Source organism: Pan paniscus, chromosome 2 (genome assembly GCF_029289425.2).
Source record: "Pan paniscus chromosome 2, NHGRI_mPanPan1-v2.0_pri, whole genome shotgun sequence".
Lineage (NCBI taxonomy): Eukaryota > Metazoa > Chordata > Mammalia > Primates > Hominidae > Pan > Pan paniscus.
In genome coordinates this window covers 149,726,954-149,746,179 of record NC_085926.1, presented here as the reverse complement: position 1 = coordinate 149,746,179, position 19,226 = coordinate 149,726,954, and the positions used below count along the sequence as shown (strand labels likewise).

At 35.4% G+C, this 19,226-nt stretch overlaps 1 protein-coding gene across 1 annotated transcript in view; it reads right to left on the bottom strand.

Moving 5' to 3' along the window:
* SUCNR1 (succinate receptor 1) overlaps positions 1-17,940 on the bottom strand; it is a 49,497-nt gene extending 31,557 nt beyond the window's left edge. Inside the window, exon 1 of the mRNA XM_055110876.2 lies at positions 17,850-17,940. Coding sequence (XP_054966851.1) covers positions 17,850-17,940 — 91 coding nt within the window. The remainder of the gene's footprint in view (positions 1-17,849) is intronic.
* Between the last annotated feature and the right edge of the window lie 1,286 nt (positions 17,941-19,226).

Here is a 19,226-nt window from a genome sequence, read left to right as displayed (position 1 = left end):
GAAAACACACTTCAGGATATTGTCCAAGAGAACTTCCCCAACCTAGCAAGACAGGGCAACATGCAAATTCAGGAAATACAGAGAACACCACTAAGATACTCCATGAGAATGTCAACCCCACAACACATAATCATCAGATTGTCCACAGTTGAAATATAGGAAAAAATGTTAAGGGCAGCCAGAGAGAAAGACCAGGTCACCTACAAAGGGAAGCCCATCAGACTAACAGTGGACCTCTCAGCAGAAACCCTACAAACCAGAAGAGAGTGAGGGCCAATATTCAACATTGTTAAAGGAAAGAATTTTCAACCCAGAATTTCATATCCAGCCAAACTAAGCTTCATAAGTGAAGAAGAACTAAAATCCTTTACAGACAAACAAATGCTGAGAGATTTCATCACCACCAGGCCCGCCTTACAAGAGCTGCTGAAGGAAGCACTAAATTTGGAAAAGAAAATCCAGTACCAGCTACTGCAAAAACACACCAAAATATAAAGGCCAATATCACTATGAAGAAACTGCATCAACTAGTATGCAAAATAACCAGATAGCATCTTGATGACAGGGTCAAATTCACACATAAAATATTAACCTTAAATGTAAATGGGCTAAATACCCAAATTAAAAGACACAGACTGGCAAATTGGATAGTCAAGACCCATTGATGTGCTGTATTCAGGAGACCCATCTCATGTGCAAAGACACACATAGGCTTAAAATAAAGGGATGAAGGAAAATTTACCAAGCAAATGGAAAGCAAAAAAAAAAAAAAAAAAAAAACAACAGTGGTTGCAATCCTAGTCTCTGACGAAACAGACTTTAAACCAACCAAGTTCAAAAAAGACAAAGAAGGGCATTACATAATGGTAAAGGGATCAATTCAGCAAGAAGAGGTAACTATCCTAAATATATATGCACCCAATATGGGAGTACCCAGATTCATAAAACATGTTCTTAGAGACCTACAAAAGAGACTTAGACTCCCACACAATAATAGTGGGAGACTTCAACACCCCACTGCCAATATTAGACAGAACAACGAGACCAAAAATTAACAAGGATATTCAGGACTTGAACTAGGCTCTGAATCAAGTGGACCTAATAGACATCGACAGAATTCTCCACCACAAATCAAGAGAATATACATTCTTCTCAGTGTACATGGCACTGATTCTAAAATCAACCACGTACCTGGAAGTAAAACACTCCTTAGCAAATGCAAAAGAATGGAAATCATAACAGTCTCGCAGACCACAGTGCAATCAAATTAGAACTCAGGATTAAGAAACTCACTCAAAACCACACAACTACATGGAAATGGAACAACCTGCTCCTGAATGAATCATGGGTAAATAATGAAATTTAGGCAGAAATTAAGAAGTTCTTTGAAACCAATGAGAACAAAGACACAACGTACCAGAATCTGTGGGACACAGCTAAAAGACTGTTAAGAGGGAAATTTATAGCACTAAATACCCAGATCAGAAAGCTAGAAAATCTCAAGTCAACACCCTAACATCACAATTAAAAGAGCTAGAGAATCAAGGCAAACAAATCCAAAACCTAGCAGAAGACAAGAATTAACTAAGATCACAGCAGAACTGAAAGAGATACACACGCACAAAAAAAAGCTCAAAAAAATCAATGAATCCGGGAACTGTTTTTATTGAAAACAAAAAACAAAATAGATAGACCACTAGCTAGACTAATAAAGAAGAAAAGAGAGAAGAATCAAATAGACACAGTAAAAAATAATAAAGTGGATATCACCACTGACCCTACAGAAATACAAACTACCATCAAAGAACACTATAAACACTTCTATGCAAATAAACTAGAAAATTTAGAAAATGGATAGATTCCTGGACACATACACCCTCCCAAGACTAAACCAGGAAGAAGTTGAATCCATGAATAGACCAATAATAAGTTCTGAAATTGAGGCAGTAATTAGTAGCCTATCAACCAAAAAAAGCCCAGGACAAGACGGATTCACAGCTGAATTCTACTAGAGGTAAAAGGAATAGTTTCCTTCTGAAACTATTCCAAACAATTGAAAAGGACTCCTCTCTAACTCATTTTATGAGGCCAGCATCATCCTGATACCAAAACCTGGCAGAAACACAACAAAAAAACAAAACTTCAGTCCAATATACCTGATGAACATTGATATGAAAATCCTCAATAAAATACTGGCAAACCAAATCCAGCAGCACATCAAAAAGCTTATCCAACATGATCAAGTTGGCTTCATCCCTGGGATGCAAGGCTAGTTCAACATACACAAATCAACAAACATAATCCATCACTTAGACAGAACCAATGACAAAAACCACATGATTATCTCAATAGATGCAGAAAAGGCCTTCAATAACATTCAACATCCCTTCATGTTAAAAACTCTCAATAAACTAGGTATTGATGGAACATATCTCAAAATGATAAGAGCTATTTATGACAAACCTACAGCCAATATCATACTAAATGGGCAAAGCTGGAAGCACTCCTTTTGAAAACCAGATCAAGACAAAGGAGGCCCTCTCTCACCACTCCTATTCCACACAATATTGGAAGTTCTAGCCAGGTCAATCAGGCCAGAGAAAGAAAGAAAGCGTATTCAAATAGGAAGAGAGGAAGTCAAATTTTCTCTGTTTGCCGACATGATTCTGTAGTTAGAAAACCTCATTGATTCAGCCCAAAAACTACTTAAGCTGATAAGCAGTTTAGGCAAAGTCTCAGGATACAGAATCAATGTGCATAAATCACAAGCATTCCTATACACCAACAATAGACAAGCAGAGAGCCAAATCGTAAATGAATTCCCTATCACAATTACTACAAAGAGAATAAAATATCTAGGAATATAGCTAACAAAGGATGTGAAGGACCTCTTCAATGAGAACTACAAACTACTGCTCAAGGAAATAAGAGAGGACACAAACAAATGGAAAAACTTTCTATCATGGATAGGAAGAATCAATATCATGAAAATGGCCATATTGCCCAAAGTAATTTATAGATTCAATGCTATTCCCATCAAGCTACCCTTAACATTCTACACAGAATTAGAAAAAACTACTTTAAAATTTAAATGGAACCAAAAAAAAAAAAAAAAAAAAGAGCCCGTATAGCCCAGACAATCCTAAGCAAAAACAACAAAGCTGAAGGCCTCATGCTACCAGACTTCAAACTGTACTACAAGGCTACAGTAACCAAAACAACATGGTACTGCTACCCAAACAGACATATAGACCAATGGAACACAACAGAGACCTCAGAAATAACACCACACATCTACAACCGTCTGATGTTCGACAAACCTGACAAGAACAAGTAATGGGGAAAAGATTCCCTATTTAATACATGGTGCTGGGAAACTTGGCTAGCCATATGCAGAAAACTGAAACTGGATCCCTTCTTTAGACCTTATACAAAACTTAACTCAAGATGGATTAAAGACTTAAATGTAAAACCCAAAACCATGAAAACCCTAGATGAAAACCTAGGCAATACCATTCAGGACATATGCATGGGCAAAGACTTCATGACAAAAAGCAATGGCAAGAAAAGCCAAAATTGACAAATGGGGTCTAGCTAAACTAAAGAACTTCTGCACAGCAAAATAAACTATCATCAGAGTGAATGACAACCTAAAGAATAGGAGAAAATTTTTGCAATCTACCCATCTGACAAAGGTCTAATATTCAGAATCTACAAAGAACTTAAACAAATTTACAAGAAAAAAAACCAAACAACCCCATCAAAAAGTAGGCAAAGAATATGAATAGACACTTCTCAAAAGAAGACATTTATACAGCCAATAAACATATGAAAAAAAGCTCAACATCACTCATCATTAGAGAAGTGCAAATCAAAACCACAATGAGATACTATCTCATGCCAGTCAGAATGGCGATTATTAAAAAGGTCAAGAAACAATAGATGCTGGTGATGCTGTGGAGAAATAGAGACGCTTTAACACTTGGTGGGGATGTAAATTAGTTCAACCATTGTTGAAGACAGTGGGGCGATTCCTCAAGGATCTAGAACCAGAAATACCATTTGACCCGGCGATCCCATTCCTGGGTATATACCCAAAGGATTATAAATCATTCTACTATAAAGACACATGCACATGAATGTTTACTGCAGCACTATTTACAATAACAAAGACATGGAACCAACCCAAATGCCCATCAATGATAGACTGGATAAAGAAAATGTGGTAATATACACCATGGAATACTATGCAGCCCTAAAAAGGAATGAGTTCATGTCCTTTGCAGGGACAAGGATGAAGCTGGAAGCCATCATCCTCAGCAAACTAACACAGGAACAGAAAACCAAACACCACACGTTCTCACTCATAAGTGGGAGTCGAACAATGAGAACACATGGACACAGGGAAGGTAACAACACACACTTGGGCCAGTCAGGGGCTTGGGGGCGAAGGGAGGGAGAACTTTAGGACAAATAGCTAATGCACGTGGGGCTTAAAACCTAGATGATGATTTGATAGGTGCAGCAAACCACTCTGGCACATGTATACCTATGTAACAAACCTGCATGTTCTGCACTTGTATCCCAGAACTTAAAGTAAAAGAAAAAAGAAAAAAAGAAATATATCTTAAGGAATAGAATTCAGTATGTAATCTGACAAGAATTTTACTTGTAAAGTGAGATAAGAAAACATATATGATTATGTTAACATACTATTTGAAAAAACTAGAAAGTGAAATTTGGTTCTACCTGTGAATATGCAAAGAATACTTTGGATGATGTACTTATCTACCTCAAGAAACCCAAAGTTTTTGGAGGAAAATGTTCAAGAAATCTCAGTCACACTTAAGAGATCCTGCTAACCCACAGGGTGTGCTGAGCAAGTAAGCCCTTATTGTGCAGGATGTTTAGGGGTGGGCTCTCATGGTTTGACCTCTGAATTAAATAATCTGGTTTGGAAAAGTAAGCCTGGATATTAGATTTCTCTTTGGAGATTTCAAACGGGGTAACTGAGAAAATGAGGCATCATCAAGAGCAGAAGTCAAAGCATGTATCAAGATTTCTGTGAGGTAAAGGGTGTTGCTGTGTCATTTATTCCATTTTAAATCAGAAATCCAGAGCAAGGTAGAGGAATCACCCTCTAGGAGATAGGAGCTTGGGTCCCTGATAGCTGTTACCTTCACTTTTCCATGAGCTGTGGCTCTAGGCAGTTTCTGCCTTTGGTTTTCTATGAGCTGTTTTTCCATATTTTAGAAATTGCTCTCCCATATTCCTTCAAATCCCCACTAAACTGCTTTATTATTTAGATGATTAAACGTGTTTCTTTTACTTAAAAACAAGAGTCCCAACTAAACAGAAAGGACGAAAACTGATTAATCATTATTCACTTGAAGTGCCTAACACATAATAGCAGATTAAATATTGACTACAAAAATAAATAAATTATAAAATGGAACTTTAGTAATTGATTAAAATTCTAATGAGAAAATAATTCACCATTTCAGACATGCCTTTTAAAGCAATAAAAATACAGAGAATGATTAACTTTGATTTATATCTTACTCAGTAATAAATTATAGCTAAGTTAAAAAGATAAACATTTAAAAAGTATTCATTAGATCTGCTTTTATAAAACAACTCTAAAAGCTTTAGTCTCTACATTGACTATAAGTTGCTATTATATGACATAGTTATGCTAGTTTTAATACTAACATAAAATTAAATAAATAAATTAATTAAATAAATAAATTAAATTCTCTGAGGACCGATATAAATTTTATTAAATGGAATCAGGATAAAGCAATGACTTTCTCCATTCTTCCTTTGAGGGAGGGAGTACATTTCTATACAAAATACTGTCATATTTGTAAAAATTCTACACATTGGATTTTAAAATGTAAAGTTAATCTCCTAAATATATTTTCAAAGCTTGTTTTCATTAGAGATTCAATATATTGTTATGCAAAAAACAAGATATATATTCTCTTTAATATAATCAACATAATTGTTTGGGAAGTCTTTAATAGTGTTTGGTTCAAATATAGTCACTTCCTATTTATTTATTCATAAATGAATTCAGCAATTATTTAGTTTCTAATACAAAACATTATAATAGGTGCTACAGGGAAATATGAAATAAAAAATAATTTTTAAAATAATTTTTTAAAAAAGGACAAAAATTGAGTGTTGCAACAATGAAATAAAGTTCTTATTGAGAAAGTAAAGAGAAAATGTTTTGGGGTTGAGCCTTAGAGAATGAAAAGAATTCTATTCAGACAAGTGGTGTTAACTGATGTGGTTTGGGTATAGTTGGTTCGGTTAAGTTTTATCATTTGTTTGTAGAAATTGAATTATATGTTGATCAATGGCAAACTTTGGAGGCAAACAAAATTGGATCTTAAATGCTCAATAATTGATTCAACTGGGGAGAAAACAAGCAAACAAAATAAACATAACTGACCTCAGCCTAGTATTGGATGGAAGTAAACCTGAAAACAACAGCAAATTCCAAACTATATTTTTGTCAAATTTCATAGTTTTATTTATACCCAATAAGTTGCTCTTACTCTAATATAGTAGCCAGTGTACATTTAACAGCCTATTAACTTGAAGGAAACATGGTGAGAGAATTGTATATCAGGAGAAAGGAATGATACGGACAGATGGAGAGCTGAGTCTATGGAGAATGAAACCTATTATGCCTCCAGCAGACTTCACTCCAACCTTGGGGAGGCCTGATGGGATATTCTGGGTTGTCTTGGAGCTTGACATAAAATTGATATTTTTCTGAAGTGCCTGGAAATGTACGAATCTAAAACATTATCAATCCTGACTTTTTTATTACCAAACTCGAATCTTGCATTTCCTTTTTACAATTACCTTTCAACCAATGTGAAATACATCAAGAAGAAACTCTTATTTGATTATTTCAAGTTTTTAGTATTCTGTAACACTTGCTGTTATCCTTTATAAAAGATACATGAGGCCTTAGGCTCAGAGTTTTGATAGGCAAGAGTATTCAGATAGTATGTACTAGTATTTTGTTTCTATTACATTCATGACAGGAGACACTGCTTTCCTATTTATGATATAAAGTTGGCTTCTTAAGAACAAATGTATTTAATTTTATAATAATTAATAGAAAACATTAAGAAAATTAATAGTATGGATGACACCTAGATATGGCAAAATCACAAGACTAGTACACTAATTAGTAAAGTGTTGAGACACTGCTCTGAGGTGAGGGAGAATATCAGAGGGTGTGCTGTAGGTTTCACAGAATTCAGTCAGCCAGAAGTCGTGGCACAATTATGATAGAACCCTTCTCTCTGGATACCTTCAGCTCAGTTTATCTCTAAGTCAGTGTTAGGCAATTGTGAACATGATAGATAGTTTTAGGAAGGCAAAGCCAGCTGTTGCTTTTAATCTTGTGTACTATGAAAGCAGAGGGAGAAATGTTTGCTTTCTCTTTTATTTGTGTTAACATCATAATAAAACACATGGCCTGTTCTTTTGTTTATTTTTGACCTTTTCTGCAAAGTTGTGAAAGCTGGTGATTTTTCCATTATTGGCAAGAGAGAAAGGGGCAGATCTAACTTAGATGGGCAGTTTTGGTGTTTATCTGGGTTTTTGTTTTTATTTTCGGTGTGTTTGATCAGAAATGAATATATGGGGCCATAAAGAGTCTAAAATTTTTAAGGACTGATTCATAAGGAAATATGATTTTTTTAAAAAATTAAAGTTATAATTTTAATATTAAAGCATATCCCCTCTGTTATATGTCTAGAAATAACACATATATGCTAAAAAGAAAGAAGTTAATTATAGGATAATGATGTATTTTATGACAAATTCTTATTCAGTTATGAATTTAAATTAGTTTTTTTAATGAAAAAGTATAATCATTAAATATTTTGGTAACAAATTCATGATTGTCTGTATTATACTCAACATATCAGATCAAATTAAATAAAACTCAAATAATTAGATCACAAAAGTAGCATCGATATAGTAATTAAGTGTTGGTAACTGGCTGTGCCTGGTGACTCAAGCCTGTAATCCCTCCACTTTGGGAGGCAGAGTCGGGAGGATCCCTTGAGCCCAGGAGTTCAAGACCAGCCTGGGAACATGGCAAAACCCTGGTCTCTACAGAAAATAGAAAAGTTAGCCTGGCATGGTGGCACACGCCTGTAGTCCCAGCCACTCCAGAGGCTGATATGGGAGAATCACCTGAGCCTGGGGAGGATACGGCTGAGCCATAATTGCACTGCTGCACTCTAGCCAGGATGACAGAGTGAGACCCTGTCTCAAAACAAAAACAAAAACAAACCCAGAAAACAAAAAATAAAATGAAACAAAAACCCCAAAAACAAACAAAAAATAAATATTGATAACTAATTATATTGGCTCCCAAAAATAAGAATTCTGTATTTGACAATTTTTGAATTCTGCTTTTTTTTTTTTTTAGTGATCTTTACAAAGTTGTGGGCTTTGAACTATTTGTTAGCAGAGACAGAGTTTGAACCCATGATTGTTATTAGTAGATGATCTTAGTAATTATTTGATTAAAATAAACACACATTAGAAGCTCAACAGATATTAGTCTTTCTACTTGCCATCTATTTCCTTCTGATTTGAGTTATTACAATTGATTAGTCCAAATACTCTGAACCATCTTTACGTTTGGAGTATGTTCATTCTGCAACTGATCAGCAATCTATCTTTCTTTTGATAAATTGCTCTTAATAATGTTCAGTCCATTCATTAATAACTTCATTTTTGCATAGGTTCAATTATTTTGAAACCACAAGGGAGTGACTTTTGTGTTTGTGGAGTGTATTTCCTTGAAATGCCTAACATGCTTTGCTTCTGTATCATTGATGTCACGAATCCTTTTAATGTTTTGACTTTTCTTTTCTCTCGGAGTTTATGACATCTCTTCTGTTATGTGCTGACAAAGAGCACTATAGATTAACATCATTTTGTTAGAAATTTTAGCAAGCTCTTCCTGGAGGTTTTCCTTCACAAGCACTGTTACTGCTTGGGTTTAGACATCAAATGCATTATCGTCTAAATCGCTCTACTTCTTTCAAGATGCTTATAGGAGTTGAGCACGCAAACCTAATAGAGGAAAAGCAATTTTGTCTTTTTTTTTTTTTTTCAGTGTGCTGCTTTCTGCTGGTAGCTTCATTTAAAGCAAGTGAACATCATATTTTTAAATCAATATTAAATGCTGAAAGGGATTTGAGAAACGTTTCTCAAATTTGGGCACTTGTGGACTATCAAGAGTACCTATGAGGACTACAAAGATTTTTCAATTTTAAAAATTCAAAACCTCGACTTTAGGTTTTGGTTTCATGGCTGTGCCCAGTTATAAAGTGGTCATCTAAATGATCCACAATTTGTGTATGTGTTTATATTACCATAATTATAAAAGCAAAGCACAGTCATCCCTTCATAGTCATGAGTTATACATCTGTGGATTCAACCAATCCTGGATCAAAAATACATTTTTTTGAATCGCATCTGCACTAAACATATGCAGACATTTTTTCTTGTCATATTCCTTAAGCAACATGGTATAATAACTATTTACATATCATTTACATTGGATGAGGTATTATAAGTAACCTAGAGCTTATTTAAAGTACAGTTATGTGCTACATATTGATGTTTTAGATCCCATATACAATGGTGGCCCCATAACATTCGAATGAAGCTGAAAATTTTCTACTGTCTAGTGATATCACAGGCATTTTAACATTATAATGCATGGCATTGCCTTTGCTATGTTTAAATATGTTTAGATACACTAATACAATTGTATTCCAATTGCCTGTGGTATTTAGTACCCTAACATGCTGTACAGGTTTGCAGCCTAGAAGTGATAGGGCTATACCATATAGCCTAGGTGTATAGTCAGCTATATCATCTAGGTTTGTGTGAGTACATTCTATGAAATTCACACAACAAAAAAATTGCTTAACAACATTTCTTAGAATGTATCCCTATGGTTAAGTGATTCATGACTGAATAGAGGAGGATTTGCATATAATCTATAGAGGAGGATTTGCTTAGATTATATGCAAATACTATGCCATTTTATAACAGGAACTTGAGCATAAATAGATTTTGGTATTTGCAAATACTATGCCATTTTATAACAGGAACTTGAGCATCAATGGATTTTGGTATTTGTGAGAGGTCCTGGAATCAATTCCCTAGAGATACTGAGGGAAAACTGTACTTTAAAATTCTCCTGGACCACTTGTGGACACATAAGCAGATCTGTAGACCTCAGTTCAAAAAAATATTGACCAGCTGATATAGTACCATTTCATAGGCGAGAAAACTAAATCCAAAGAGGCGTGGGAACCTTGTCCAGGATCACCAAAGAGTTACAGAGAGATGTGTTGGTAAGAAAATTGTGTGTGTGTGTGTGTATGTGTGTGTGTGCACACACATGCGCGTGGGCCTGTATGAGCATGTAACTTAGTTTGTACCACCTGGTTTTACTTTGCTTTCTATCTTGAAACAATGTAGTGAACTTTACTTAAAGGTTATGGTCATACTGAATCCTGGAACACTACTTGAGAAAATGGTATTATAATTAATCGAAATATTAGTGTTTATTCTTTGTCTTATTTTTTGTAAGAATCTACTCATCCAATTAAACATGGAAAGCCAAAAGTGTATTGTACTGCCAAAAATGAAAAAACAACATATGCCTGAATGCATGGAAGGACTGTGTGTAATGTAGAAGATAAAATGAAACATATGGAATATGTAATAAAAAACAAAATCAAGCATATTGATTATAGTTACCTAGTGATTGCCTGTTTAAATACTAAAAATTTAAGAATTTAATTTAAAAGACATCAACAATATTTATCTATTAGTTATAAAATATGCCAGGAGATGGTTATCACAGGATACCTTTTAATCTACAAATGTTGAAATTTTAAGTTTAGGCAAATCAAGGAATGACAATGACATCGGCAATGAAGTTCAGATCTTCAAACTTGCAGTATCTCCATCGGAGCAATTTTCAATTACAAGAAGATACTGTAGTTAATGTGCCTCTTCGTCTCTCCGATAATAGTAATGCACTTTATTTTTACAAAGAAGTCATAAATGCTTTCCATTCTATACATGGAACATTAAATAAATGCAAAAAAACCACCTCAGCTAGATTGTTTCAGATAGCATTTTTTGACAATTGCTTTATAGTTCCAATTTCTATGAGGCTTATATAGTAATTTATTTTCTTTTTCTTTTCTTTTGAGAGATGGAGCCTCCCTCTCTCAGCCCAGGCTGGAGCACAGTGGCATAATGATGGCAGTTCACTGAAACTTGAAACTCCTTGGCTCAAAGGATCCTGCCATCTCAGCCTGCTGAGAGGCTGGGACTATGGCACCATCCCTGGCTAATTGTTGCCATTAGCTATGTTGCCCAGGATGGGTAATTTCATTCTGAAAAAGAATTTTAGGAATTGAAGGAAATATCTTCTTTCAATTTATTTAGAGGTGTAAGTTTTGAGATATTTATTTATAATTTTAAATGCTTTTGTTTGATAAACTAAAGCAAGTTTAGACATTTTTCTAAACCACATTAAAGGAATTATTAAAACATGATTTTATTGGATATCTAACGTTCTCACGTTAGCTTATGCTGGGTAACAGCTTTCTGGAGCCCACAAGGGGGCAGACTAAGAACGTAAGAAAGAAAACAATCCTTACGCTGTAGTCACTAACTGGTGGAGTTCCGTTCCAACTGAATGCATTTGGCTTTATTTCCTTTTTACTGAATTTTATCTTATTTTCTTCTGACTGAAAGCAATTTCAGTTTCTTTGCACCGTATTGGAAAATTGAGCACTTAAAAATCTAAACTCATTTGACGATACGCATCTTCTCTCTTATTTTCTTCTAAGAGAAAACTGTACTGAAGTCATACATGATTAAGCTGAAGAAGTAAATTGTAATAATTTCTAATCCATTATTTTACATTAATTAATTTTTAAATAATTGTTTGTTTGTTTGTTTGTTTATTTTGAGACAGAGTCTCGCTCTGTTGCCCAGGCTGAGGTGCAGTGGCGCAATCTCGGCGCAATCTCTGCTTAGTGCAACCTCCACCTCCTGGGTTCAAGTGATTCTCCTGCCTCAGCCTCCCGAGTAGTCTGGACTACAGGCGCGTTCCATCATGCCTGGCTAATTTTTTGTATTTTTAGTAGAGAGAGGATTTCACCATGTTAGCCAGGATGGTCTCCATCTCCTGACCTCGTGATTCGCCCACCTCGGCTTCCCAAAGTGCTGAGATTACAGGCATAATTTGCTTATTTTCAAAAGAAAACGACAAAATAACTGTCATTTTTTAATATCAATTGTATAAATCAGTATTTTATTAATAAACGGTTCAGGCATTCTTGCATTTCCTTTAGTTTTATTGTGTCCTTGTAATTCGATTGCAACTTTTAAACATCTCTCTGTATTTACCAGAAGATTATTTGATTAGTTAATAAAATATTTTCTAACAGGAGCTGTTTTTGGCAGGGAGGTATTATTTTTATGTTTGCTCATATATTTCACACTGGTAATCATGTGTCACAATTTTGAGACTAAACTATTGAAAGTCATTCTTTAGCAAATAAAGTAAAATCACTTTTTAATTGAATTCTTAATCATTAAAATAATTTTCAAAATATTTTCAAGGAATATGTCCAACTTCGATTCACTGTAAATAAATGAGATTTAGCTAATATATTAATGCATGTTAATTCTAATTTAATTAGATTAAAAATAGAATTCATCTAACAGTCTATATACTTAAATATATTCAAGCAAAGTGTTTTACTTAAATTAGTATAAAGTATGAAGTTTCTTATTTCCTAAGCCAATCTTCAATTCCAAATTACTGATTGAGTTCTAGCTCATGTATATAACTTCTCCTATACTCCAGGGAGCCACAGTTTAATCTTATTGACAATTTCTTTGTTTGAGATTTTATGTATATGTGTATACCTATATATACACACACATACATATGTACATATATGCATATGTGTACACGCTATATGTTCATATTTGGTATTTAATTTATAGAATAAATATTTTAAAGGTTATAAAGTTGTGATTAGATCTCTAAATAGATACTATGTGTCTTTACTTAAGGATAAAGCGTATGCAGGAGAAAAATTTTCCAAGATTTGAAATGGTCATAGCTGAAAGGCCAATTTACATGTAATCCTGTTAAATTTGTCCTCACCCTCAGAAAGTTAAGAAGCGTTTGAAAAAAGATGCATTCTCTAAACTTCGAGTATTTTACAGGCATAGAATTTTAAAACTGACACATAGTGAACATTGCACTATTAGGATGAGCCACTTTTTAGGGAAGGGAGTTTAATCACCAGAGAGCATAATTCTGGGAACTCTTGAAGATCAGAAGACTATAACTTTTAGCTTTAGTAATTTAGAGTTAAAAAGAACATGAAGTTTCTTTTTGGATGGCATGAACTAATACTGGTATGCCTGGTTCATCCAGAAGCAGTTAGAACATGTCTCTCCAGGTCTCGGAAGTAGAAGGGACTGCAGGTTTGCTGAGTCATAACACCATATGGCATAATAGCAGGGCTCCTTGAAGAGCGAGTCACCTCATGAAGACTTTGTGGGAGGTCGAAACCTTTGGAGAATCTGAAGGCTCAGCTTGAAAGGGAAGAGTGACATTGTGTCATCAAGAGATAAATGAAGAGTATGTTTGATAAAGAGTTCAGCTGACTGGTGTTTTACTTTACTTGTAAGAAAGAGGGCTCACTCAGATACAACCTCCAAATGAAGTCAATGGATGTTCACTAAGAAAAAACAGCTCTAGAATGAAACACTCAGCCTTCTTTTGCAGGCTTGTAGTCTTTTTCAGCACTTTAAAAGTACTGACAACGGTACCTCTTGTTTTAAAGAAATTGGCTAATGAGAGAGAAGCCTCCTCTCAGCCTCCTCTTGATTTTTTGTAAGAGACTTCAGTTTTAAAGAATCTTGGACTTTCCAAAATGGGCTATTTTTAATTTTATAACAATGCTCAAGCCTAGGGAGAGGGAGGAGCTAAGACTTTTTGAAATGCCATTGGAAATAATTCCAGCCCTAATTAATCTCTTTTTGGCATCAAGAGAAAGAAATTGTGAATACTTATTCTAAGAGAATAATTTAAAGTACTGGTACCAAGATTAGACCCCATTTAACAATAATATAATATAAAATAAACTTGAAAAACTCCGGGAAAGCTATGAAAAGTTTATTTTATTTTATTTTTTAATTTAATTTTATTTATTTTCAATCGTGCTCCTCCTGTAAATGAAAAATTTTAAAGGCTAGAAGACTAGACATAAGTTATGTGAAACAATCAACAAGGTTTAGTGATTTTTTGGCATTTGGTAACAACCAGCAGCTGTGGTTTTTTTGAGCTAAAATGGTCACCAGCCACAACTGTGTGCTTTTTTCCCACTGCTTCCTTTTGACGGGTTGCTGGGCAGATATTCCTCAGGTCCAGGTTAAAGAGCTCAGAGCACAGAGGAAATCAAAATCTTCTCCTGGATCCTGCGTGTCATGCCCCCTCTGGCATCTGGTGAGTTTCTAAATGCCTGAGCACCTTTTTGATTTACTGGGTATTTGTGCAGCTCAAATTCCCTCCTGCCGCTCCCCAACACATACACTTAGGGCCCAAGCAACATACCAATTTGCAGTGATTTATTGCAAAATGTTAAATGCTTTTTCCACTATTGAGGTACATCAGAAGTGGTATTGATTTGTTTATATGGTAAAGAAACTAAGTATAATTAACTCTTGATTATCCACGTTGCACACTATTAACAACAGAGCTGTGGATCTTTGCGGCAGTCTCAGGAATCTTGAGATTTTCCTGAGGTTACCTAGTTAGTGGTTTTATACTTAATCTGGTATTTGTATGATTCAGATTCCCTTGTTTTCCTACCACCCTTTCTAAGAAAGCAAAAAGTAGTCTCCAAAATCCTTAAGCAATTGATGGCAAAGCCTTTGAAACTGGCCTATGGGGGTTGGCTTCCAGCTCTGCCACTTATTAGCCATGGGACTTCGGAAACCCATGTAAATTCAATTTCTTCCTTTTCCTTCTCTGCAAAATACCTATTAATATTGTTGTCAGCCGGGAGCGGTGGCTCACGCCTGTAATCCCAGCACTTGGGGAGGCTGAGGAGGGCGGATCACCTGAGGTCAGGAGTTCAAGACCAGCCTGGCCAACATGGCGAAACCCCATCTCTACTAAAAAATACAAAAATTAGACGGGTGTGGTGGTGGGCACCTGTGATCCCAGCTGCTCCAGAAGCGGAGGCAGGAGAATCTCTTGAACCCGGGAGGCGGAGGTTACCGTGAGCCAAGATCGCGCCACTGCACTCCAGCCTGGGCAACAGAGCGAGACTCCACCTCAAAAAAAAAAAAAATATATATATATATATGTATACTTATATATATATTTTATATATGTCAAAAAATATATGCATATTTTTATATATACTACATATATTGTTTACCTAATGAAATTGTGAAAACTAAATGTGTGCACACACATATTTATATACTCATTTAGTTCTATGATATATACATATATACATATATGTATGTGTATATCTGTATCTATCTATCTATCTATCTATCTATCTATCTATCTATCTATCTATCTATCTATCTGTAGGATTTTCTAAGATATATGTTTCCTAAAGTAAAGTCTGATGAATATTATTGGTGGGTGATAAATATTACTACTGGGAAATTGAAACACTTAAATGGTGTTGGAACTCTGTACGTGAAAAGAAATGTTCCTGACTCTCTAAGTCAGTGTTTCTTGATCTTCCTGTACATTGAAATCTTGTGAAGAGCTTCAAAAAATACTGATGCTTAGGCCATACCTTCAGAGATTGAGATATAATAATAGCTCAAGGTGTGGCTTCAGCAAATGATGTTTTAAAACTCTCGTGTGATAATAATATGAGACCACTGCCCTATGTCATAAAGGAATGACTTGACTTCACCCTTATATTTTAAGGTCAGGGAAGGAAAAAGGAAGTTACAGAAAGTAACTGCATGAGCCACAGGTTTTTAGGAGACTATCTGACACTTTTTCACATCTTATTTTTAGCATTGACAGAACCAATTACCCCCTTCCTCTTGAAATTCTTATGTCCCTACAAATTCCTCAGAGACACTCCCCTAGTTTTTTTGCAGCTTCTCAGGCCACACAATCACTGCAGGTATAGCCAGGGCCTCATCCTGTTTCCATTTAGTGTCTCTGCAGTCCACCTACCACACTGTTCTCCTAAAGATCATATCACGTACTGCATCAATCAGAGCAACCTTCAGTGTATTTGGCTCAGCAGCCCAGGCTCCTCAGAACTTCACTTCTCCAGCCAGCTTCCCTGCCTTCTACTCTCCAGGAAAGATGTCAAAGGATGAAATGAACTATGTGGTTTACTGCCTCCAGGATCTCCAAAGCATTGTTTCTCCTGTTTCAAATACTTTCCCATAGCTATCCTCTTCACTGGGGACTCCTGTTTGTTCCTCCAAATTCAGGGCAAGTGTCAAGGTTTTCTTGGCAGTATGCTTCCTTCCTTCTTTCCAGTCTGAAAACAAAATTCTTATTTCTATCAATTGAAGTGGTTAATATATTTATCTTTCTCTGTCACCAGATTGGTTTTATTTCAAATGTTCTTTGTTTGGAATCATCTAAGGGCTTCCTGATGAAGGAAAGTTCTGGGTAGTGGTATCTCAAAATTCATTTGTTAAAAGAACCCTTTGAGATGATTCTTAATACACAACAAATTTGAAGAAACATCAAAATCAAGAGTCATTTACATGTACACATATTGAGAGGAACAATCCTTACAAAGAAGCACCAATGCTTAGTTCATCTATAGTAATAAAAGGTGAAATAGACTATAGAGGTCGATATAGGGTGAGAACTTCTGGAAATTTTCTTCAGTTGTTTCTGTGTCCTCGGTGAAATAGGAAGCACAGTCATCAGCTGTGATAAAAGATGGCAGAGGAGGTATTGGAGACCTGATGAGATTTAGGAACAGAAATCTCAAGGGACTGGAAAATTATAGTATGATTGCTAGGCATTATTAAAGGCATAATCGAGGTTTACAGACTTCATTTAAGTGGGAAATTTCAGCACTTTTTTGGTTTTCTCCAACCATGTGTAGCTGCATAGGTACATGTGAAGAGTAGGCAGTGGGTGAATGTCTTCAAGGTTGGAGTTTTGATAAACAAGTACATTAGTAGAGATCCAAGGGGGTTGATGGTTGATGGCTTATGCAAGGGAGGCATTGCTCTAACTGACCACAGAACATATTCTGGGTAAGGAAGAGAAAAAATTACATTAGGGCAATGAGGAAGAGTGAAGTGTTGGATATAGTTAATGAATTTTAACTTCTAGTATTTCTTAAATGTTATTAAAATTAGAGACCCAACTGGAGTGAACTGGAATGTTTGGTATTGATATTATAGAGTAGGCACAGTAATTGATCATAACACATTCTAGGATTGACCATGAGAGTTTTTTATCCACTAAAAGAACAAGATTATTAGGGGAGAGAATGCCAAACAGCTGGGATTCTAGGTAGCTCGACGGATCATCTAGATAAATACGGAGATTACCAATGTAATTGTGAGATATTGTCAGTGAGCTCAAAATCTTTTAAGATATGAGGGAGAGTAACACAGGGCTCAGGAGATGACTACAAAAAGGACTGAGTAGTGGTGGTAAGGTCTATTGCAAGCTTTTTCTGTAAAGGGTCAGATAATAAATATTTTAGGCTTTGCCAGTCACATACAGTCTTTGTTTCCTGCTCCTGTTCCTCCCTCCTCCTGCTCTTCTTGCTCCTGCTGTTGCTCCTCCTGTTCCTCCTCCTCCACTGCTACCATCACTGCTTCTTATTTTTCTTATTTTTTCCACAGTGCTTATAATGTATAAACCATTTTTAGCTTAGAGTTGTACAAAAACAGGCAAGAGGTTGAATTTGGCCAGTAGGCTGTAGGTTGCTAACCCCTGAACAAAACTGGCGGTAGAAGGAATGGTCTTCAAGGAGCAGTAAGTAAGGCAAATCCCTACCTCACTCCTAGCCCTTGTGATGTAAGGAATATAGAGAAAGCAGCGTCCTCAAGTAAGTACTAAATTTCAGTTGTTAGAAGTTGAAGAGGAGGAAAATAGAAAATGTTAGAGAATTCCACCCCTCTAATTTTTTGCTGATACTAATAAAGCCAAAATACACTTACGTGTACCAGTCTGTCTTGTAGACCTATGTTTCAATTTGTTTTGAGAAAAACACCTGAAATAGAATTGCCAGGTCATTGGAATTTTTGGATTTTCTCCCAAAGTAATCCCCCTGTTTTGAAATCGTATCACTGCCACTCAATTTTACTAAAAATTAAACTAATCTAAAAACATTATCACCTTTATGAAGATAAAGTTCCAACTTTCAGAATGTTAGTTTCATAGATCTCGGTAGGCTGACACTCTGACCTGCTCCTCCTGTCTGCTTTTTGCCTTTAGGACAAAAAGCAGAATATCAAAGTGTCAAAGAAAATATTTGCTTAATGTACAAATATCACAGATAACAGTTAAAAACCCAACTTTCTGGCCAAGAAGGTGTTTGCTTGTTAGTATCCATGTTAGTGTCACTGCTTTCTACCCTTGAAGAAGGATCAGATAAAACAATAGCACCCGCCAGACATGGATGAGTTCTAGAGATTATTTCAAAGCAGCCAACACATTTTTTATTTGTACATGGTACAGAAACGGTCAATTTGGGACCATAATCCAACTTATGTTTCTATTCATTACCTTTAATATTAACCTACAACTCTCCTTATTTACTCAGAAAATCATTATTCCACAATTGCTTTTTAACAAATTCCTGCTGTAGATATGTGTGGCATATTCTACTAGTTGCCTATATTATTGCTTTCTTTCCTTTCCTTTTCTTTTCTTTTCTTTCTTTATTTTTTGCCTGTTTTACAGATAAGTGCTTTCATCTTTTTCCAACTTTTATCCCCTGGACGTTTTTTTTTCATTTTTCATTATTTTAAAAGTTTTGGGGCAACAGGTGGTATTTGGTTAGATGGATAAGTTCTTTAGTGGTAATTTCTGAGATTTTGTTGCACTCATCACCTGAGCAGTGTGCACTGTCCCAATGTGTAGTATTTTATCC